Source organism: Drosophila mojavensis, unplaced genomic scaffold (genome assembly GCF_018153725.1).
Source record: "Drosophila mojavensis isolate 15081-1352.22 unplaced genomic scaffold, ASM1815372v1 contig_74, whole genome shotgun sequence".
Lineage (NCBI taxonomy): Eukaryota > Metazoa > Arthropoda > Insecta > Diptera > Drosophilidae > Drosophila > Drosophila mojavensis.
The window spans coordinates 6,152,800-6,174,685 of NW_025318899.1; the positions used below are offsets into that span (position 1 = coordinate 6,152,800).

Sequence of the window (21,886 nt, forward strand, 5' to 3'; positions counted from 1 at the left end):
CTTCTTGATCAGGACAAGTATAGATCTAGTCATGTACCTTTCTCCATCATCCCATCCGTATGAACTTGGTAATCTCGTTGGCCTCAACAGCTAGAGGCTGGAAATTTTGAATATACACAAGCCTCACTATTCACATCAAGTTGACTACTGAAAGAAGGCATCTGCATTGTGTATATACTTTCTTTACGGCATTCTCGTATTAACCGTATATTCCACTATTAGGTTGGACAGTGTAGCTGGTTGGCCGACAAACGTCAACGCAAATGTCAAAAACTACGCGGAGTCGGAACATGTGTATATACTCCATTCAACATACATACACATATATATATAAAGTCATTGGTATATATGTGTGTATTCACATTCATATGAATGCATTTAGAGGAAACATCGTTTGCGACGCAACCAGTTGATTTATACAGAAAACAAGGTTCGTGTTGATTTTCATTTAACGGTCTTTTAGTCAACTTCCTGACACAGTGACTGCCATAAATTTACGTCTGGCAGCTGCATAAGGAAAGCGTCGCTAAGCGATACCCTGTAAGCTGTATTTAGAATCATGGGAAAATGGAAAGATTTTATTTTTGAGTGAGAGTAAATTAAAGTGGGCTATATAGACCCCATATATTAATATATTTGATATATTTTAAAAGATTTTTAAGGTTATCTATTAGTCCATCACTTACCTTAACAAACTAAAATTATTCCCTTGTTTTCTGAATGTTTTTCTTTTTTCATTTTCAATTTTTTTTTGTTGGTTCTACTTGCCGGAGACACGCAAGGAACCAGACAGGTCGCTCGCTCCTGTTAGGGGGCGTTTCTGAAGTATGCACATTATGTCATTAGCATGTTGGCGAAAATAAAAGGGCTAAAAGTTTTGCATTTCGGAATGGCAAATACGAAAAGAGTCTGCCTGGGCTCCAGTGTAACCAAATGTCCTTTGGAATCCCTTTGAGCCATGTCTGTGTGGGTTCTATTAGGGCATTTGATGACGAAATAAAATTGGCTACAAATTAACGAAATTCCAGCAATTATGTGAAAATAACTTCAACGAAACGAACAATGTCAGCCTGCAGCAACAGCAAACAATAACAATAACAACAACATCAAGGATTTGTCGGAAAATAGTTCACTTTGCCTGCATATTTATGTCCTTGCTGTTTGGCAAGGCAATTTAACTTTGCTCAAATCGGACAGGTAGTCAAGGTGTTCCGATGCCTTCGTTAACCTACTGCCATAGTCTGGGTTAACAGCTACAGTCATGGCATGGGCGTGATTCTCTTAATTATGCTCGTTGCCTAATGTATGTTAAAAGTTACAGTCAAGGCAAAAATAATAGTTACACCCATCGATCACGCTATTTCGATGAGGCATCAGCGGATTGCCATTACTAAAGCATAGTTTGTATTCTGTTTCATTAAACCCGTTGACGCCGTACAGTCACGGCATAAATAAACGAGTATGCTGTGCTATTTAGTAATGCCTATAGCCATGTCAAAAAGAAAGCCTAGCAGTCCCTCTCAGTTAACTTATCTTAATTATCGTGGCGCACATTTACAGTCGTGGCAAAAATAAATGAGACGTCTCTGTTATTGAACATTTATATTCGTGGCTGAAAGAAAGGTTAATTACTATACTGTCTTACGGTCACGGTAAAAATAGTTGCTACACCCCTTCACTAACCAAATACAGTAAGGCTTATATACATCTGTTAAGCGTGTGCAAATTTTTATATAATTCGATCAAAAGGTTAAAAATATCATATATAAGATAATATGATTAAAGAATTTCCGATGGAAAAATTTGATTAATTGCATGGTTTTAGAAGAACATTTTTCAGCATAATATTTTTATACTTCTCGTTTATCTTTCCCGTTTATACTTGCCGTTTTTGTCGCTCATATATAACTATGGGATCGTCAGCACTGCCTAATATGCTGATAGCCCCAGTATATCGAGTGGGCTTGACGTAGTTAATGATTTCGCGAGTGCTTGGTCTGGGTTTTGCTTTAGTGGTGGTGGTGGCGGTGGTGGTGGTGGTGGTTTTGGTTGCTGTTGTTGGCCGACCTGGCGTACTTAAAACAAGCTTCTCCACGTCTTCCAAGCGATCGATCAGATCATTCAGCTCATCCAACTTTGAGCATCTCAAGGCACATTCTTTAAACTTTGCATCGTTGTCTTGCAGCTTTTGCAGCGTCGCTTGAAGCTGATTTTCCAGATCTGAAAACATCTTTTCCAGCTTAAGTATCCTCTCTATATCCACTCGCATTTCCTCATGTAGCTTTTCCAACTTAATAATGCGCTCAATTAGGTTTTGATCGGGCTTACTTGAATTGTTGCTCAATAGGAGCTGCAGTTCATTCAATCGATTCTCCATCTGCTCCTTGAATTCGCTCGCATTCCTCAGGCGGTCCGCATTTATCATTTGAAATTCTCTCCATTTTTCCTGGAGAGTTTTTTCAACCTGGATGAGCTTTGCTTCATTATTATTGAGATTTATTTGGGTTATGCTCAGAATTTTTTTCAGCGAGTTAAGCTGATTCTGTAGATTTGTAATGCGATCGTCCAGGGTCTGGGTTCCATTGGCGGTTCCATTGCCGTTAGGGCATGTTTGTGTTGTTATGGACATATTCTGCAATTGTGCCAAAGTATTATCGAGCTGTTCTTGCACTTGACTTAAGCTCGTTTCAAGCTGTGTCACATGATTTGTGTACTTATTATTTAATTCCTCAATTTGTTTCATCATGTTATCCAGTTTCTGGGACAATTCGTCGATTTTCTTGCAGCACTGCTTGGCCTTTTCAATTTCTGTCTGCAATTCCACCAGGGAGGGACAATTGTTGTTTCCTGGCGCTACTGCCGTTTGATTACCCAGTTGATTGAGTATATTATGGATTTGGTTTAGTTCAGACTCGATTTTCGAACAATTTGCTATAGCGGTTGTTATATTGGACAATTGATTGAACTTATCGATCAGATTAGAAATCAGTTTCTCCAGTTCTTTGATTCTGTTCAGTAATGCTTCATTGTCAGTTGATCCACTTCCACTTCCAGATCCAGTTCCAGTTCCGGTTCCATTTCCAGTTCCATTTCCAGTTCCACCTCCAATTCCACTCCCGCCTCCACTCCCGCCTCCACTCACGCCTTCACTCCCGCCTTCACTCCCGCCTCCACTCCCGCCTCCACTCCCGCCTCCACTCCCGCCTCCACTCCCGCCTCCACTCCCGCCTCCACTCCCGCTTCCACTCCCGCCTCCATTCCCGTTTCCACCTGTTCCACTTCCACAGTTATCAATGCAAACTCGAGTAGTTTGAGAAATAATTGTCATTTGTTTCTCGGTTTCTTTTTGTAGAATATTCAACTTATTCGCATGCTCCTGTTGCTTCTGATTTAGATCGTTGATGTCCTTCTCCAGCTGTTTGGCTTTCTCGCTAGCCTCAGCTTTGGCTTGCTCTAGCTGCGTCTTCAATTCATTCACTTTGTCGTTCAACTCCTTGCAACATTTAGCCGCCTCCTCTTTGTTGACGTTCTGCTGCTTCTCCAGCTGTTCGATGCGATTCGTGACATTCTTCAATTGATTCTCTAGATCGGTTTGCTTTTGCTTTAGCTCATTTGTTTGGCTGTTGACATCTCCGTGCTGTTGCTTCATTTTCTTGCGTAGCTCCTCCAGTTTGTTCAACAAATCAGCTTCGACTGCTTTCAGATTTTCCGCCAATTGCTCGCAGCAAGTTTTCATTTTCTTCGATGATATTGCTTTCATTTGATCCAAAATGATGTCCAGATCTTTGCCCAAATCGCCAGTTGCTTCGAGTGGGTTGACATTGGGCGTATCGCTGATGGCCGACAGATTCCCTAGGCCTGCGAATACAGTATTCATCGTTCGATTCTCGTAGAAACAGCAATGCTCCTCTCCGGCCTGATTGGGATTCGTGCTATTTATTGCCTCCAGCATCTTGCCCAAGTTTAGGTTGAAACTGGTTAACTTTGCATTCGTCAGAATCTGCTCATTTATCCAGCTCTTAATTACCATGTGGGCGTTACATTCCGCATTTGCGCCACGTGCCCCATAAAAACCAACGTCTTCATAGTCGGAATATCTGAAAGCGACCAACTGCCGTGGCGCTGATAAGAGCAGCAAGAAGAGCTGCAGCGACGTCACCAATAACTGCATATTCAAATCGAATATTATATACTATTTTATTTTAGTCTAGGTATTCCTGTGCACTCACCATTGTTTGGCTTGTTTCTTGCGCTTCTCGATGCGGCAGCTTCAAGGGACTCGGTCAAACTGACTCGAATGCTGGAGAGCATTCGATGGAGTCGATGAACACTCTGGAATAAATTCGATTTGCATGCCTTCGGCTCTAATTGCCGAGATGTGCTACTGGAGTATGCAGAAAACGCATAAGGGAACTATGCCCTAAATATTTGGAGAGAATGAAAGAGAGATAAGAAGCGATAGAAAGAGATAGAGGCGAATCGATGTAGAGGGAGATAAACGAGAGAGAAATAGAGAGAGAGAGAGAGAGAGAGAGATAGAAAGATAGAGAGAGAGGGAAGGAGAGAGGGTGACAGAGTTTGCGAAACATTTAGAAAGAGAAATAGAGAGAAGCCTGAGAGACATCGAAAAGGGAAAGTTAAGAAGAACGAGTTTCTGTTCAATTTCTTCCTCACTTTCATTTTTAAGAGAGAAACATAAACAGAAAGAAAGAGAAAGATACAGAGAATGACAGACTGTCATACAAGAGTATTTTACAATTAAATCCAGTAATATAGTCAATAGTCTATAGACTATAGAAGTCTCTCTAATGACTAATTATTATATATAGTAGATATCTTCTGCCTATCATGAATAAAACAAACTTGTTTCTCTATAAAGACATTATATTGAAATATTCTGTGAGTGAGTACATAAATATTATTTTCATGGTTAAGGTCGTGGCTTTTGTTTGGTTATCGGGGCGTTGCAAAAGACATCAACAAGACGAAATTGGCAGACAAAAAGTATTAGACTGCAAGATATGCTGTCTTTGCACAATCAAATGTTATTTTACTTCTCTCAATTTCGTTTGGGCTTCTTCACCTTCAGTTTTCTGGAAAATTTGGGATCATTTCAAACATATATTATGTTTACAAATTTAAATTAAAAACTTGCATATAAGTGCATTTTGCTTTTCATTATTAATAACCTAGCTCTCTTCGATTTGTATAGGGTATAGATGAAAACTCGTTTTTAGTATGCCTTGACTGATATGCGATTTGAATCTATATGGGTTGGTTAGATAATGGGATTATCAAATAAGAATTGTGTTTCTAGGGGCTTTTATTTCGTGGCGTAAAAGTTGAATGCCCTGAGCATCAGACTTAGAATCCATTAAAGTTGTTGAAAATGATTTAGAACCTCAAAACGTGTCTACAAATTAAGCCAGATAGACGGGCGATCGCAGCCACTAAAGCGTCTTAGATGCTCGAAAAAAATTTAAAATGCAGATTTAAGTTTTAGTATCGCACCGGAAATGTGAGTTTTTAAGTTTTTGAACCATTCATATTTGTTAAGAGATTGCAGAACGAGTGACTCGATGATCGAAGATCAAATGAAATTATAACCGATCGAGCGGAAGTGCCAGAAGCGACAGAAGCGAGTGTCGAAGCAATTCGAAAATATATTTCAATACATTATAGACATCTGCATAAATGGAATCCAATGCGTAGAGCTTGTCATCATCCAAATGAATATCTTCTTCAATTTTGTTCAAGTGGCATTCGTTAACTTTGTGAATGGCTTCTGTTAGCCCTGATGCTGGGCAAATGCCCGACACACTTTAGGTTTTAATGAACTCGAACCACGCTCGTTTCTTGTTGTTGTCTTTTTTTTTTATTTTTTATTATTCATAGCTCATCGGGAGCTAACTGTAATGAAGCGCAAGTATTTGTTATTTTCGAGTGGCCACAAGTCGGTATTAATAATATTTAGCTTCCGGCTAGATTACCAAATTGACCTTGCTCACTGCTCGCATTTAGTTCAGCGAACAGAATTGTCTGCGCATCTTAAAAAAAAAACCTTTCAATTTGCTTAGAACAGGAATCGGCCATATGCCGTTCATGGTATGGCCAACGGCTCTCTGTCTTCATGTCAGACCGTGACATTAGGAAGACAAAGCGCAAAGTTTGCCCAGAGCACAATACACACAAGATATCTATATATATACATATCTATATCTATTTGTATATAAGCATGGTTCAAGTTCCTCTATAAAAACCAGTAAATAAACAAGTAACGGCTTCAGAATCGTTTCAAGACCCGCACCACACGGATGCAAAGATCAAAAACCGAACTAGACCAAAAAAAAAAAAAAAAAAAAAAAAAAAAAAAATCAATTGTGCGCAGATAACAACAAAAAGTGATCAAAATTGTCCAAACTTGTTTCAACAGCAATTTTAAAGAAAATAAAAAATACATTAAGTTTAATTTAAAAATATAATAAAAAAAAAAAACAGAAACAAAACCCAAATCACATTAATTCGAACTTCTTAGCAACTGTGGCATAAATTATGCAAAACTCAATTCAAATTGGCCGAAGAACCAAGCAGATTCTAATTGGCATCCAATAAGAAACGGCGACGCGTGCCGCGCAACCTATTGGAAAAGTAATAAATAAATAATCCGAAAATCACAAAAAAAACCCCTTTCCGTATTTTGTCTCGTGACGCGTTTACAAACATCTTTGGAGTCTTCGGCGCTGCTGCTGCTGTTTGGACCGACAAAGTGAACTGAACTGGACAACTGACCTTGACACTCACTTTTCTAAAAAATAAAAATAACAACCACAACAACAAAAATCAGACATATAAACGATACGAAAACATTTTTTTCGGGTTTTGTGTGTGGCTTTAGCAACGTCTTCTTTCTGAGCCACGCCGCTGAGCGCTCAACAGTCTTTGGAGATGAAGCATACGAAACGGATCGCGTTCGGCTTCAATTTAAAATTCAACTTGAATTCAGTTTAGTTTCTCAGTGTGCGACTATTACATAAGTTTCTCAAGTGCAACTAGCTAAAGAAGATATAATATTTATTCAATTATTACATATACAGTGTTTAAGCAAATAGGCAAAGGCATTCATGCCTCAATCAGCGCACAGCTGCATATTTTAATACATAATTGCGCATAAGCAAATAGAAAGAAAATTTACAATAAAACAAAAGCAAACAAACAAACAGCTGCTGTGGCCAATTGCTTAAGTGCACAATGTTTTATAAAATCGTGTGCAGCCTGTGGCTCTGCCTCGCCGTCTTGACGTGCTCCATCGACAGCAGCAGCAGCAGCAGTAGCAGCAGCTTCAACAATCTGGCCGGCTATGAAGGGTAATTAACACAATAGTTACAAATAAACAGTATACATATATCTACATATATCACATATATATATTATATAAATTATATATATATTTTTTTCTTTCGTAAATTTCTCATGCTCATTAATCAAGCAGCTCACTTAATTCATTTATTCTTTTTTATTTTTTTTTATTTTAATAATTTTAATTTTGAGTGCCGGCTAGTTGTTAAACTGGTTTAGACTTTTACTTCATAAAAGAGTTATTTTTTTTTTTATGAAATGCAAAATATTGAATCGAGCTATGGGTATTTTTTGTCTGGAATTAGCAGGGCAGCAAAAGGTTTAATAGTTTCTGAGATTTTAGCTGCGATTTTATGCTTTAGGCGTGATTCCTTAATGGAATGAGTATTTACATTGGGTTCCTAAAATACTACAGACTTCACCTAGAATTAATATAACTTAGATGTGACATTTAGACTTCGTATAGCTATATATAAAAATCATATGTTTGGATAGTATAGTTCAATCTGAAAACTTTACAATAAAATAAAAATAACTTGTTATGATGTTTTCTAATTTTTGTTACAGTTTTTTTTTTATTTTTAAAAATTTTAGTAATTTCTCAAAGATTAGGTAGAAAACATTCTGCTGATTCTATAAAAAATTTTAAAATAATAAAAAAAAAAAAAATGAAAAGCCAGTCAGCAAAAATATAATAAAAGAATCTGTGGCGTTTTCTTAAACATTAAAATTCAAATTTAGGCAACGTTGGCTGAAGAGAGAGCTGCAAATAATGGTTAAGTTAATAAAAAACTAAGCTAAAAGGCATATCTAAAGCTTGTAACAAAGTTTTTTTATATATTAGCCTAGATGACCGAAAAATTATTCAAATGTCAACTGTTTGGCTATAGAAAAAGTTTAAAAATAAAAATAAATATATATTTATATTTATTTACAAAAAAATTTATATATACATAGATTTGAATATAGCTAAATGTAAGTGTTAACACTATTGAGTGTCAATGCCAGCGATTAAACGCAGTCATTAACATTAGAGCTTGGACTAAGCGCTGTCCAGCTCGAAGCAAGTTGACAAAGCAAACCCTAAACTGGCCACGCCCATGACAAAAAGTCGGTTTCATTGACGACTCGACGATGACAAGAGCAAATGTGTCATGCAAATGCCAAATGCGATCGCTGTGCAAATGTTTGCTAAAATATGTTTTAAGCCAATTCACAGCTTCACTGAGTTGATGCGGGGCGCACAGGGCGTATACGCGATGCATGCAAACAGCTGAAGCTGTGATGCTGCTGCTGTTCGTGCTGCAAATCAAAATGAAAATGAAAATGAAAACAAACAAAAGCAAAGGCAAAACGAAAAAATAAAAAAAACATTCAACTTGATATTTAATTAGCACGCAAAACGTTTGCTTCCTTCCGTTGCTTTTGTCTTTTATTTATTTATTATTAGTATTTTTGATGTTGTTGGTGCAGCGCGAAACGTTTGAAATTGAAATTTTTAGAAATAGATGTTTAATATATGCATCGATATGATTTTGACAAGGTCACAATCAGCAGTCAACAATAGAGCATCATTTGCTTATAATTTAAGGAAAATTACAACAATAAAATTATAAACGATATTTTATCCAATCAAAAACAGTTTCTTTATGTAAAAATGAAAAATTAGTTAGTAGTTCCCGCTGTGTTTATAATCCACTTTAGATGCATTGAAGAGCAAGAAAGGGTATATTGGCTTTAAGTTGTTGAAAGTTCAATGCACAAAATTTCAACAATCGATAAATATCGATATTAAAAAAGGTTTTTGCTAAGGCATCAATATTCTAATGTCTCTACAGAGCTATATTTATAGGATATGCTTTGATAGCACTTTTAGTAAATGAATTTTAGAGCTGTATTGTGTATTAATTACAGGGTATTATTTGTAGTGTAGTAAAATCCCAAAGACAATCGAGTTATGGAGGCCATCTCTACTAATTATTCTCTATTATGACGTCAATATTAATACAATAATCGATAATTATCGATTTTGTAGTTCAGATTGAACAAAACGCGGCCTTTAAAGACAATGTCTATGGGCTATGTGCAAGTCATGTATACCCAATTGGCTAAGTCTCTGCCTTTGACCACATTTTGCCCTCGCCTTCGCTCAGATACATATGTATATGTATGCATGTATAGCCGGCGTATAACATTGTTGGCGGGCGTTTAATTTAATTATATATCATTCATTGTATGCCGTCCGTCGACTGCCACACGTGATTAGCCGCATCTTTGTCTTCTGTTTTGCTACCTGCTGCGCCGCAGTCTCCGCCCCCGCCCCGCCTACGCCTTCGCCTTTATCTGCTTCTTCTCTTTTAGCTGCGGCTGCATATGATGAATATGCATAGATATTCAATATTTTGTGGGCCAGTCAGCTTGTTGCTTCATCTTGTTGTGGAATTTTTCGAAATGATAAATTGGCCACAAATTCATGCGAGGTGGCAAAACGCCAATTGGCCAGGCGACGACAACGAGAACGAGCTCATTCTGCATAAATTTGTGAATCAACAACTCATTTTTGGGCGCCACAAATTAATTTTGTTATCCAATTAGACCAAGAGATTCGTATTTGTTTAGGGTTTTTTCTGAAATTTTAATTGGATTTTCTATTCACCCATAAATGAGATATAATTGCAGGTAATTGGAATTACCCAATAAGAAATGATTTTTGTTGTATAAATATTTCAAATTCTGTTAAATATTTGATTGACATATATTTATAGAGCTTTTACGGCAAATTTGTTATATGATATGATATTAATATAGCTACTGTATCTGTATCTACAAATGGGTATGATAAGATCTCTGTGAGTTTATTCCATATCCGTATTGCTCATTCCATATTTTTCGATGCGTTCTTCTAAGCTGAAGACATGAGCAATTCATATTGTGTGTCTTTTTTAGACCGAGTATCAACTAGTTGGATACTATCAAGATGTTTAATATGCTTATAAAAAGTAAAAGATGAATTCATATGAATATGAAGATGATAAATGAGCCATTAAATGCAGATAGCAGAATACCAAGCATTCTTCAGTCTAGTCACAATTATTTATAATTAATGTACTACTATTATTATCATAATTATTCTCTGCAAAAATTAATTTTTTTTTCATTCATAACTTCCATTAGCTATACCAAGTACACGGTGCAGCATGGCGATGAGAGCGCCTTTCAGTATATGGTCGATCTGCAGACAAACGATACGGAAGTCGATTTTTGGCTGTTGACACGGAACATGTCCGTCCTGACGGTGGGTCCCAAACGTAAGCCGCAGCTCGAGTCACGCCTGCTGGAGCTGGACGTGCAGTATCAGACACAGCCACTGATGGACCTGATGGCATCGCTGGAGGGCAACAGCACCTATGCTGAAGAGGATGAGTACGAGGAATGCCAGCCCGGAGATTGTGAGTCCGATCGGCCGCACAGTCGCAAGCGTCGTCAGGCGCGCAGCTTCTTTTCGAGATTTCCGCGCTATCACGAGATCCTCAACTTCATGAGCAACCTGGCCGCACGGTATCCCCTATACTGTCGCTACGAGTCCCTGGGTCGCTCCAGCGAGGGTCGTCATATCGCGGCTCTATCGATTTCCCTCAACCAGCGTGTGCGTCCGCGTCGCGTCGCCTACATACAGGCAGCTACACATGGCCGGGAGTGGATCACGACCCAGACGGTTCTGTATTTGGCCTATGAGCTGCTCACCAACTTGCGTGCCTTCCAGCGTGTGCTAAACGATGTGGAGGTGTTCCTAGTGCCACTCGTGAATCCCGATGGCTATGAATATACACATACTACGGTAAGTAACTAGCCTAAAGAATTTTAGATGTTTGTCTGACTCATCTTATTTATCTGATCTTATTTGATCTGTAGGATCGCTTTTGGCGCAAGAATCGTCATCGCTATGCTGGCCTCTCGTGCACCGGCGTCGATATTAATCGCAACTTTGGCAACCACTGGAACTATCAGGGCGCCAGCCAGAATGTAAGCGACCTTCCATTCTGCACTTGACTTTGACCTTCATTCATAGCACAATTTCCACTTTTAATATATATACAAATAGCACTGCTCGGAGGTCTATTCGGGCACCTCGCCCAACTCGGAGCCGGAAACAGCGGCTGTGGTGCGCTATTTGGAATTCAATCGTCATCGTGTGAAGCTCAGCCTGGATGTTCACTCATTCGGCAAATTCATTTTTTATCCCTACGGCTATGCGAGGTGTGTAAGAAATTCAATTTACTTTTTCAATTAATTGCCAAAAGCAATTAAAAACCAAATATTTCCCCTGCCTGCCGCACTCTATCTGTATCCAATTGTAAACAGTTTCACACCAACAAATTGTTGCCTTTATATATATATCTCACTCTATCTCTCTCTCTCTCTCTCTCTTTCTCATATAGAAACACTGTGCCACCCACTGTGGCCACATTGCGCTCGGTGGCGCTGAGAGCCGCCAACCAAATCGGCAGATATCGCGGCACCCGCTATACCGTCGGCACCTCAGCCTCCATACTCTATGAGGCTTCTGGCAGTCTGGATGACTTTGCCTATGGCAGTCTGGGCATACCCTTGTCCTACACGCTTGAGCTACCCGGTGAGGAGTTCCATGTGTCCCCCTTTGACATCATCCACGTCTGCAAGGAGACATTTGCCGGCTTTATCGAGTTCATTCGGCACGTTAGCCTGTATTAAGTTGTGCGGTCCCCACTGAACATCTTTAGCATTTAGCCAATTGAATTTATAATTTTTAATTAAACTAATTATTGTCGTCGTTATTAGGCATTAAAGATAAACAAATAGAAAAAGAAAAACCCATACTTTGTTCACTTATTGAACCAGTTCGCTATGACTTGAAGCCCTGAACGATTCATGTTCATGATATTTGTTTTATCGCCAGCCATAAACGGAAGCGTCTGCAGTCCAAATGATAAAATTAAATTATTGGTATCGTAATCCAAGTCTAATCATCGGCATTAGCTCCAATTAGCTGATAAGTGGCTGGGCTATGGCATGGGTATCTGACATTTTTGGGGCATAGTCTTGCTGGAACTTTACACAAATGACATCGTACGCTCTCTTGGGTTGGGTCCTGCTCGGGCTGCTGCTGCAGTTCGACTGTATATTGGCCTGGCAGGATTACAAGGATTATAAGGTATACGAGCTGCAGCCTCATGACGATAGTCAGCTGCAGCTGATTCGAAAGTGGGCGCAGGAGCACCCCGATTGGGATTTGCTGGGATCACGGCGCAGCCACAATGACAAAGGATTGCGAGTGCTGGTGGCGCCGAACCAAGCGGAAAGTTTGCTCAAGCAATTGAGGGCACATCGGATAGAGCATCAATTGCTCTCAGATGATTTGTCCCTGTTGGTGAAGGCACAACGTGAGGACAATCAACGCAACAAGGCGCGCTTCACGCTGCCTCTGATCGATGTCCTGGGCGCATTTTATACCCATGCCGAAATCAATGAGTATCTGGACAGTCTACCCCAACGGTATCCGCAACGTGCACTGGTCAAGCACTTCGGCTGGAGCTACGAGCGTCGCCCATTGAAGGTGTTGACCATCACGAATGGCGATGGTCGAGCGAATAAGCCGGTGATCTTCATCGATGCTGCGATGCACGCTCGCGAATGGATTGCACCCTCCTTCGCTCTGTATATCATTCAACAGCTGTTAGATAACTATGCGGAGAATGCGGATCTGCTCAAGGACTACGACTGGGTGATTATGCCGGTGGTCAATGCGGATGGATATGAGTTCAGTCACACGGACTCGCGCTATTGGCGCAAGACTCGCAAACCTACCTGGGATCCCGAGAACATTGGCACCGATCTGAATCGCAATTTCGGCTATATGTGGGGCCTCGAGGACGGCGCTTCGCCGGATCCTTCGAACGAGACCTACCAGGGCGAGCACGCCTTCGATCAGCCCGAGTCGCAGGTGGTACGCGATATACTGCTGCACTATAGCGACCGTTTGACCTTTTACCTTTCACTGCACTCGTATGGCAACTACCTCCTGTTGCCCTGGGGCCACACAAGGTGAGCAGAGAGTCCATGAAAAGTTACTGAAAAATTATGTAGATAAAGCATGTGATGTAATATATTTACATTGGCTGAATTTCACGGAAACAAATTCAATATTGACTCATTTCCATTGGGCGGCATACTCTTATCATTTATTTCATTGTTATTTTTCATTACTCAATCATCGATATATAGATAAGTAAACTCTTCTAATGGCTTTACCTTTTTCAGCTCTTTGCCACCAAATTTTGATGAAATGATGCAGGTAGCTGATGCGGGTGCCATGGCAATACTTTATGCAACGAATGGCATTTACAGTTATGGCAGCGGCTACCATTTGATGTACGCGACCTCTGGTGATTCCACAGACTATGCTGTGGGCGTGGCCAATGTAAGTGTGGCCATTACCATGGAATTGCCAGCTGGCGGATTTATGGGCTTCGATCCCTGGGTATCGCACATCGAGGACATTGTGACCGAAAGTTGGGTGGGTGTGCGTGCCATGGCCCTGGAGGTTATCAAACTCTACCAAACCGAGGCGCAAACAAATGTTAATTAATAAAAATTATTTTTCTAGAGAATTTAAAATTGTTAACTTATTTATTATTTTAATGGAGTTGTATATATGGTTTAAGTTCCAGGGATCTGAATCACTACATGGATACAGTCGGTTGTTAATATAGGCTTTTTGTACTTCCTCATTGACAAGAGACCTTATATAGCCGTATCCACATGTACTTCTACGAATTTTACAGTTTTATCACTAAGATGGCAGAGCCAATGGGACTGGGAATGTTTCCTGCACGGATTTATAGGCCTTCATTGAGACAAAGTTCCTCTTGAAGATATGATGAGAAAACAATAATAAATAAATTAGAATCTGTAGAGTGGCTACATCAACATGTCCAGCAATAATCATTATAATTGCATTACTATCAGAAACACAAGAGCATATAATCTACTACTATTACTATTATAAACGTTCTTTAGTTAGATATACTATCAGTTTGGTATGTGTGTATAGCTCTCTCAATTTCACTATCTCTCGTTTTATTCCTTTAAGCTTTTAACACATATCAGAGTGACCAATAAACGCCTATCGATGTTTTCATTGATTTTACAACCAATTTGTTGATAATTTTTAGTGTGTCTCTTAACTTTTAGGTTGCGCTCTATTAATACCGTTTCTGATTGGAAATCAAGCTTGGCTATTGTATTAGGCAGTTCAGTTGTTAATAAGGCGAAGAGCTGTAAACATGAAATATATTTTATTGTTCGCTGTGTGTTCTTATGGTATAGCTCTAAGCTATGCCAAGGGTAATTTCTATGACGGGTGAGTGTTTTCCTGTAAAGTGAATGCCTAACTAATCGTAGAACAGCTTTAAGATGTACGAGGTATCTATGATGAATCGGTCCGCTGCACGGGGCTTGGACTATTCGACTCTGTCAAATAATAATTCATACTACGAAGTCTTCTCCAGAAATGGAGTAGCTGCTCATATCCTGGTGCACCCCGATGCACAACCAGATTTCTTAAAGCTGCTCAATGCCAATACGATGAACTATAAAATTGTTCATAATGATGTCGGCTTATGGCTCAAACATGATTTTGAAATGAATCAAAAGTTACGCAATTTGTACCCTTACCAAGGAAAGCTGGGCACAGAGCGGTATTACTCACATGCTGAGATCAATCAGTTTATTGAGGACCTGGCTAAGCAGAATCCCACACGAGTTGAGGTCAAGACGGTGGGCAAGTCCTTTGAGGGCCGTTGGCTAAAGACGATTCGGATCACGAATGGAGACGGACGGGCTAACAAGAATGTCATACTCGTGGACGGTGGCTTCCATGCACGTGAATGGATCTCACCGGCTGCAGTGGTGTATGGCATCAACGAATTGGTCAACAACTACGAGGCGCATGCCCAGCTATTGCAGGATTACGACTGGGTCATTCTACCCGTAGTCAATGCCGATGGCTATGAGTATACACAGATCTCTCCGGATACGCGTATGTGGCGTAAGACTCGTCAGCCAAGCAGTGCAGATTGCATTGGCATCGATCCTAATCGTAATTTTGATTTTCACTGGAATGAAACTGGTGCCTCCTCGGATCCGTGCTCCCAAACCTATGCGGGACCAAAGGCTTTCTCTGAACCGGAAGCAATTGTGGTGCGTGATCTGATACACAGTCTGGCGGATCGTGGCAAAATGTATTTAACAGTGCATTCCTATGGAAATTACATACTCTACCCCTGGGGTTATATTGAGTGAGTAGCTAAAAATAATTAAGAGTTATTAATTAGAATTTTGACTTCACAGCTTACTCCCAGACACCTGGGAGGATCTGGATGAGGTTGGACGCGCTGGTGGAGATGCCATTAAAGCAGCTACAGGCACCATTTACCAGGTGGGCTGTTCCACCCAGTTGATGTATCCAGCTGCCGGTGCTAGCGATGATTATGCTTTCAATGCTGGTTTTCCTATATCATTCACCATGGAACTGCCCGCTGGCGGTGATAATAATTTCGATCCTCCACCTGCGGATATCGATAGGCTAGTCAAAGAGACCTGGGTGGGTATTGTGGCAATGGCTCAGAAGGTGGTTGAAAAATATCCACTTAATTAAACTTTTGAGCAATAAAATTTAAGGAAAGCAAAATTATTACAAAGTATTTGATATTTGAGCATGGGTGCCTAGCGGAAAAAACTTAATAAGAAAGTTCGTAACAGAGAAATAGATAGGCATTCGCGCTAATTCTTTGTATTGCTATAAGCAAAACGTTTAGATTGCTACTTAAGGGATAATGATATGATCAACATATATTGAAATGTTCTCACATATTAGTTGGTAAAATTTTAAGCGTGATTTTCTTAAAGAATGATTTTAAATTCCTCAAACAGTTTGGATTAGATTAGATAAGATTTTGAGTAGTCTATAAAACCGAAAAGTTAAAAAACCGTAGTTAATCTTTAGAATCAGCACAAAGAGTAGATCATCATGTCTAGCAAGGCAATTAAAGTCTTATTCAGAGAAGATTTTCCCTGGTTTTGCAGACGATAAGAAAGAAATATAATGGGAGTCTAATCCAAATCTTATCGAAATCTAATCTAATAGTATGGGTTTTACACGAAATACTCTAATCAATTAACTATAATTTGGAAGTAGATAAGATTTAACTTGGCTATTTAAGTGAACTGCTTGCGACACGTGTGTCCATTATTGAGTTGAGTTATGTCGCGTTTTGGTGTTTTGTCGCTACTGCTTGGCTTGGCACTGGTTGCTGCCGAATATGACTACGATGGGTGAGTCCATGAAGGATATAGTGATATAGTGTGGAATATTCTTGACTGACATCCGATTGCCTGCAGCTATCGTATCTATGAGCTCAGACCGGCGAATGCTGAGCAGGGGGAGCTGCTGTACAAGCTGAGCCAACAGGGCTACGACTTTCTCAATCTACGTCGTTTGCTGGGACAATCGTCACGAGTTATTGTGAGTCCCGATCAATTGGAAAACTTCGAGAAACTGCTCTCGGAGCAGCAGTTGAGCCACAGTCTAATCAATGAAAATCTGGGTGCCACCATTGCCGAGGAGTTTGCCCAGCGACAAGTGCAGCGACGTCTGTCGCCCATCTCGGGCAAGGGCCGCCTCAGCACGGACCGCTATTACACACACGAGGAGATCACCAACTATATCAATGACTTGGCAGATCGTTTTCCGAGCCGTGTGTTCCTCAAGACTGTTGGATGGTCATATGAAAAGCGTGAGCTGAAAACTATTACAATAACTAATGGCGATCGTCGGGCCAACAAGAAGGTCATCTTCATGGATGGGGGCTTCCATGCACGTGAATGGATATCTCCAGCAGCTGTACTGTATGTCATTGAACAGTTGGTAGAGAAGTTCGATGAGAATGCCGAACTGCTCAAGGACTATGACTGGATCGTTCTACCGGTGGCTAATCCAGATGGCTATGAGTATACGCAGACAGGAACCCTAGCTCGTTTATTCCGTAAAACTCGGCAGCCGTATAAGCTTCTGGGCCAGACCTGCTATGGTGCTGATCCCAATCGTAACTTTGACTTTCACTGGAATGAGGAGGGCGCTTCATCGAATCCCTGCTCTGATACATTTGCTGGGCCGCAGCCTTTCTCGGAGCCAGAGACGCAGGTGGTGCGTGACATATTGCACACGTATGCGGATCGAGGCATTATGTATTTGACAATTCACTCCTATGGCAACTACTTACTCTATCCATGGGGATGGACTTCGTACGTCATTGGCTAACATTAATTTCGATTGCATGACTAAATAAATCTATATTTCGCAGAGAATTGCCTGAAACTTGGCAGGATCTTGACGATGTGGCTCGTGCTGGCGGTGATGCCATAAAGGAAGCGACTGGAACTGATTACGAGGTGGGCAGCTCTACCAATGTGCTATATATAGCTGCTGGTGCTAGCGATGATTATGCCTTCTATGCTGGCTTCAATATTTCCATTACCATGGAGTTGTCTGGAGGTGGCATAACAGGATTTGATCCTCCTGCCAGCAAAATTGACGAGTTCGTAACCGAGACATGGATTGGGATTCGTGCCATGGCCGAAAAGGTTATTGAAAAGTACTAAATATAATCCGATAGCTCTAGTCAAAAATGTTTAAATAAATCGAAGGTGGAGATAAGATTAGATTAGAGTACTTTTTCATACAAGTCGATCTGTGCTTACACTCCATAGAGACACTAGCTCCAAAGATATACGAAATATAAACATGATTTTCCATTTTCAGCCTAGGGTTTAAAAATAGGTTTTAAATAGCGTCCTACTATGCGATTCTAACTTAGCTTGCAGCTCATTATGACTCTGTGCAATCAGTCCAATAATTACGTTAGTGTTATTTATGTTCATTAGTTGATACCAATAGTTCATTAATTTGACAGCCAATTTGTGGATAATTTTAAATGTTTCTAAATGTGAAAATGGATTACGTTTCTAATTGGAAATCCAGCTGGGGTGTTGGGTATTTATAAGGGGGTTCAGTTCTTAAAAAATGTACAAGCTGTAAACATGAAGTTGATTTTATGGGTCGCTGTGTACTCTTATGCTATAGCGCTAAGCTTTGCCAAGGGTACTTTGTATGATGGGTGAGTGTTTGCCTATAAAGTGAATGCCTAACTAATCGTAGAACAGCTTTAAGATGTATGAGGTCTTCATGATGGATCGACCCGCTGGACGGGGCTTGGACTATTCGACTCTTGAAAATAATAATTCCTACTACGAAGTCTTCTCCAGAAATGGAGTAGCTGCTCATATCCTGGTGCACCCCGATGCACAACCAGATTTCTTGAATCTGCTCGATGCCAATACGATGAACTATAAAATTGTTCATAATGATGTCGGCTTATGGCTCCAAAGTGATTTTGAAATGAATCAAAAGTTACGCAATTTGTACCCTTACCAAGGAAAGCTGGGCACAGAGCGGTATTACTCACATGCTGAGATCAATCAGTTTATTGAGGACCTGGCTAAGCAGAATCCCACACGAGTTGAGGTCAAGACGGTGGGCAAGTCCTTTGAGGGCCGTTGGCTAAAGACGATTCGGATCACGAATGGAGACGGACGGGCTAACAAGAATGTCATACTCGTGGACGGTGGCTTCCATGCACGTGAATGGATCTCACCGGCTGCAGTGGTGTATGGCATCAACGAATTGGTCAACAACTACGAGGCGCATGCCCAGCTATTGCAGGATTACGACTGGGTCATTCTACCCGTAGTCAATGCCGATGGCTATGAGTATACACAGATCTCTCCGGATACGCGTATGTGGCGTAAGACTCGTCAGCCAAGCAGTGCAGATTGCATTGGCATCGATCCTAATCGTAATTTTGATTTTCACTGGAATGAAAGTGGTGCATCGTCGGATCCGTGCAATGACGAGTATGCAGGACCAAAGCCTTTCTCTGAGCCAGAGACAATTGTGGTGCGTGATCTGATACACAGTCTGGCGGCTCGTGGCAAAATGTATTTAACAGTGCATTCCTTTGGAAGTTACATACTCTACCCCTGGGGCTATATCGAGTGAGTAGCTAAAAATAATTAAGAGTAATTAATTGAAATTTTGACTTCCCAGCTTACTCCCAGACACCTGGAAGGATCTGGATGAGGTTGGACGCGCTGGTAGAGATGCCATTAAAGCGGCTACTGGTACCGTTTACAAGGTGGGCTCTTCCACCCAGTTGCTGTATCCAGCTGCCGGTGCTAGCGATGATTATGCTTTTAATGCTGGTTTTCCTATATCATTCACCATGGAACTGCCCGCTGGCGGTGATATTCATTTCGATCCTCCACCTGCGGATATCGATAGGCTAGTCAAAGAGACCTGGGTGGGTATTGTGGCAATGGCTCAGAAGGTGGTTAAAATGTATCCATTCAGTGGGAACAATTCGATTTTTTAAAGTATATATAATCTCCATCAGGTTGTATATAAAATCGTATAAAAGAAGCTGAGAATGCTTGAAATATGAATTCAATTATTATTAAATTGTATTACGATTCTAAAGAGTTGAAGTAAATAGTATGTGTGTTGATTCTCTAAGTTTTCTGATTAAAAATGAGAGCAATCTCTTTCATCTGCTCAATAAATAGACTTCGCCTCGTTCTCTTACTCTATGTTTCATTCTACTGATAACCTTTCAGTTAGAATTGATTACTTTTACAAATTTTTAGTTTTTACTAAGTAGGCACTGTGTTCAGATGAAAATTTTGTGGTTCTTTGTTTGCTGCCTTTGCATAGCGCTAAGCCACGTCGAGTGTGGCCTATACGATGGGTAAGCGCTTGACTATAAACTCTTTAGAATATATAACAAAGCAATGCTTTTATTTTCAGCTTTAAGATCTATGAGCTGGCTACAACAAATCAAACAATTGGCGATGGCTTAGACTTGTCAGAGCTGAGCAGAAATGAGTCGTTCTTTGAGCTGTATTCCATTAGTGGTTCACCTGAACGTATGATGGTACATCCCAAAGCGCAGGCGGACTTTCTACAGTTGCTTAATATACACAATATGAGCTATACGATTGTTAACCATAATGTGGGCCTAACGTTGCTCACAGAATTCATTACGAATAGTCTTCTACGCCGTATGTACCCCTACCAAGGAAAACTGGGCACAGAGCGGTATTACTCACATGCTGAGATCAATCGGTTTATTGAGGACCTGGCTAAGCAGAATCCCACACGAGTTGAGGTCAAGACGGTGGGCAGGTCCTTTGAGGGCCGTTGGCTAAAGACGATTCGGATCACTAATGGAGACGGACGGGCTAACAAGAATGTTATACTCGTGGACGGTGGCTTCCATGCACGTGAATGGATCTCACCGGCTGCAGTGGTTTATGCTATTGGGCAACTGGTCAACAACTACAGTGTACACTCTCAGCTATTGCAGGACTACGACTGGGTCATTCTACCCGTAGTCAATGCGGATGGCTATGAGTACACACAGCTTGCGGCGGATGCGCGTTTATGGCGCAAGACCCGTCAGCCCAGCAGCGCGAAATGCATTGGCACAGATTTGAATCGTAATTTTGATTTTCACTATAAAGAAACGGGTGCTTCATCGAATCCCTGTGAGGAAGCCTATGCAGGTCCAAGGGCTTACTCCGAGCCGGAGGCAATAGTCGTGCGTGATTTAATACAGGGTTTGGCGGATCGTGGCAAAATGTATTTGTCGGTGCATTCCTACGGAAGATATATTCTCTATCCCTGGGGTTACATGGAGTAGGTTGACGTGTGCCCATGAATTGTTCTCGTAACTAAATCGCTGTTTGCTTTGCAGCCAATTGCCAGATACTTGGCAGGATTTGGATGAGGTTGGTCGAGCTGGCGCGGATGCCATTAAAGCGGCTACTGGCACCGTTTACCAGGTGGGCTGCTCCACCCAATTGCTGTATCCAGCTGCCGGTGCTAGCGATGATTATGCCTTCAATGCTGGGTTCCCCATATCATTTACCATGGAACTGCCCGCTGGCGGCGATAACTATTTCAATCCCCCAGCTGCGGATATCGATGGGCTGGTCAAAGAGACCTGGGTGGGTATTGTGGCAATGGCTCGCAAAGTGATCGAGAAGTATCCACTCAATTGAGGCATTTTTGAACCATTTTTGTTTTCTGCTAATATTCTATAGATTTTATATTTACTTTTTCTTTAAATTTTAAGTGTACTAAGAAAGTGACAGCGAGATATGTTAATGGTTGGGTTTGCATATAGCTATAAGGCCAGTGGAATGCTTAGCGATAATAGAAGCTGAGCGAATGCAATTATTTTTATACATATATATATATATATACGTATATATTGCTTTAGTTGATTGTGCAAGGTGCTTAAAACAACACTTGAATAAGCCCAGTTAATTGGCGGCGATAGCTGAAAATGTAAGCACGCAACGCACAGCAGGCGAT

At 40.7% G+C, this 21,886-nt stretch overlaps 7 protein-coding genes across 8 annotated transcripts; 6 read left to right on the forward strand and 1 right to left on the reverse strand.

Annotated features, from left to right (window-relative positions):
* Positions 1-1,707: 1,707 nt before the first annotated feature.
* Positions 1,708-4,277, reverse strand: LOC6581559 (keratin, type I cytoskeletal 9). The gene is made up of 2 exons (XM_032731009.2): positions 4,230-4,277; positions 1,708-4,165 (listed from the first exon to the last, which is right to left on the reverse strand). Exons 1-2 carry the CDS (start codon positions 4,230-4,232, stop codon positions 1,877-1,879), a joined length of 2,292 nt encoding a protein of 763 aa, XP_032586900.1. The 5' UTR covers positions 4,233-4,277; the 3' UTR covers positions 1,708-1,876.
* Positions 4,278-6,370: 2,093 nt separating this feature from the next.
* Positions 6,371-12,200, forward strand: LOC6581560 (carboxypeptidase B). The gene is made up of 5 exons (XM_002007252.3): positions 6,371-7,364; positions 10,531-11,194; positions 11,269-11,379; positions 11,459-11,613; positions 11,796-12,200. The coding sequence occupies exons 1-5, from the start codon at positions 7,249-7,251 to the stop codon at positions 12,085-12,087; spliced, it is 1,338 nt and encodes a 445-aa protein (XP_002007288.1). The 5' UTR covers positions 6,371-7,248; the 3' UTR covers positions 12,088-12,200.
* Positions 12,201-12,421: 221 nt separating this feature from the next.
* On the forward strand, positions 12,422-14,003 carry LOC6581561 (carboxypeptidase B). The gene is made up of 2 exons (XM_002007253.3): positions 12,422-13,437; positions 13,654-14,003. Exons 1-2 carry the CDS (start codon positions 12,455-12,457, stop codon positions 13,979-13,981), a joined length of 1,311 nt encoding a protein of 436 aa, XP_002007289.1. The 5' UTR covers positions 12,422-12,454; the 3' UTR covers positions 13,982-14,003.
* A 649-nt stretch (positions 14,004-14,652) lies between these two features.
* Positions 14,653-16,084, forward strand: LOC6581562 (carboxypeptidase B). The gene is made up of 3 exons (XM_002007254.4): positions 14,653-14,755; positions 14,802-15,692; positions 15,745-16,084. The coding sequence occupies exons 1-3, from the start codon at positions 14,679-14,681 to the stop codon at positions 16,049-16,051; spliced, it is 1,275 nt and encodes a 424-aa protein (XP_002007290.2). The 5' UTR covers positions 14,653-14,678; the 3' UTR covers positions 16,052-16,084.
* Positions 16,085-16,623: 539 nt separating this feature from the next.
* Positions 16,624-18,114, forward strand: LOC6581563 (carboxypeptidase B). Its single transcript, XM_002007255.4, has 3 exons — positions 16,624-16,728; positions 16,795-17,697; positions 17,757-18,114. The coding sequence occupies exons 1-3, from the start codon at positions 16,658-16,660 to the stop codon at positions 18,052-18,054; spliced, it is 1,272 nt and encodes a 423-aa protein (XP_002007291.1). The 5' UTR covers positions 16,624-16,657; the 3' UTR covers positions 18,055-18,114.
* A 376-nt stretch (positions 18,115-18,490) lies between these two features.
* LOC6581564 (carboxypeptidase B) lies at positions 18,491-20,015 on the forward strand. Its single transcript, XM_002007256.4, has 3 exons — positions 18,491-18,569; positions 18,616-19,506; positions 19,559-20,015. Exons 1-3 carry the CDS (start codon positions 18,493-18,495, stop codon positions 19,881-19,883), a joined length of 1,293 nt encoding a protein of 430 aa, XP_002007292.2. The 5' UTR covers positions 18,491-18,492; the 3' UTR covers positions 19,884-20,015.
* A 102-nt stretch (positions 20,016-20,117) lies between these two features.
* Positions 20,118-21,676, forward strand: LOC6581565 (carboxypeptidase B). Of its 2 annotated transcripts, none has more exons than XM_002007257.4 (3): positions 20,118-20,255; positions 20,315-21,205; positions 21,264-21,676. In XM_002007257.4, the coding sequence occupies exons 1-3, from the start codon at positions 20,182-20,184 to the stop codon at positions 21,568-21,570; spliced, it is 1,272 nt and encodes a 423-aa protein (XP_002007293.1). In that variant the 5' UTR covers positions 20,118-20,181; the 3' UTR covers positions 21,571-21,676. The 2 variants fall into 2 exon arrangements, with proteins under 2 accessions (XP_002007293.1, XP_043865555.1); XM_044009620.1 differs by lacking the exon at positions 20,118-20,255 and having other exon boundaries at positions 20,520-20,631; positions 20,820-21,205.
* Positions 21,677-21,886: the final 210 nt, after the last annotated feature.

What these genes read in the sequence shown, in the direction of transcription:
- LOC6581560 (XM_002007252.3), top strand. Translation starts at nt 7,249, where the DNA reads ATGTTTTATAAAATCGTGTGCAGCCTGTGGCTCTGCCTCGCCGTCTTG. An exon ending in ATGAATATACACATACTACG is followed by an intron (nt 11,195 to 11,268) that starts GTAAGTAACTAG and finishes TTTGATCTGTAG; the next exon opens with GATCGCTTTTGGCGCAAGAA. An exon ending in ATCAGGGCGCCAGCCAGAAT is followed by an intron (nt 11,380 to 11,458) that starts GTAAGCGACCTT and finishes ATATACAAATAG; the next exon opens with CACTGCTCGGAGGTCTATTC.
- LOC6581561 (XM_002007253.3), top strand. Translation starts at nt 12,455, where the DNA reads ATGACATCGTACGCTCTCTTGGGTTGGGTCCTGCTCGGGCTGCTGCTG. An exon ending in TTGCCCTGGGGCCACACAAG is followed by an intron (nt 13,438 to 13,653) that starts GTGAGCAGAGAG and finishes TACCTTTTTCAG; the next exon opens with CTCTTTGCCACCAAATTTTG.
- LOC6581562 (XM_002007254.4), top strand. Translation starts at nt 14,679, where the DNA reads ATGAAATATATTTTATTGTTCGCTGTGTGTTCTTATGGTATAGCTCTA. An exon ending in AAGGGTAATTTCTATGACGG is followed by an intron (nt 14,756 to 14,801) that starts GTGAGTGTTTTC and finishes ATCGTAGAACAG; the next exon opens with CTTTAAGATGTACGAGGTAT. An exon ending in TACCCCTGGGGTTATATTGA is followed by an intron (nt 15,693 to 15,744) that starts GTGAGTAGCTAA and finishes TTGACTTCACAG; the next exon opens with CTTACTCCCAGACACCTGGG.
- LOC6581563 (XM_002007255.4), top strand. Translation starts at nt 16,658, where the DNA reads ATGTCGCGTTTTGGTGTTTTGTCGCTACTGCTTGGCTTGGCACTGGTT. An exon ending in GCCGAATATGACTACGATGG is followed by an intron (nt 16,729 to 16,794) that starts GTGAGTCCATGA and finishes GATTGCCTGCAG; the next exon opens with CTATCGTATCTATGAGCTCA. An exon ending in TATCCATGGGGATGGACTTC is followed by an intron (nt 17,698 to 17,756) that starts GTACGTCATTGG and finishes TATATTTCGCAG; the next exon opens with AGAATTGCCTGAAACTTGGC.
- LOC6581564 (XM_002007256.4), top strand. Translation starts at nt 18,493, where the DNA reads ATGAAGTTGATTTTATGGGTCGCTGTGTACTCTTATGCTATAGCGCTA. An exon ending in AAGGGTACTTTGTATGATGG is followed by an intron (nt 18,570 to 18,615) that starts GTGAGTGTTTGC and finishes ATCGTAGAACAG; the next exon opens with CTTTAAGATGTATGAGGTCT. An exon ending in TACCCCTGGGGCTATATCGA is followed by an intron (nt 19,507 to 19,558) that starts GTGAGTAGCTAA and finishes TTGACTTCCCAG; the next exon opens with CTTACTCCCAGACACCTGGA.
- LOC6581565 (XM_002007257.4), top strand. Translation starts at nt 20,182, where the DNA reads ATGAAAATTTTGTGGTTCTTTGTTTGCTGCCTTTGCATAGCGCTAAGC. An exon ending in GAGTGTGGCCTATACGATGG is followed by an intron (nt 20,256 to 20,314) that starts GTAAGCGCTTGA and finishes TTTTATTTTCAG; the next exon opens with CTTTAAGATCTATGAGCTGG. An exon ending in TATCCCTGGGGTTACATGGA is followed by an intron (nt 21,206 to 21,263) that starts GTAGGTTGACGT and finishes TTTGCTTTGCAG; the next exon opens with CCAATTGCCAGATACTTGGC.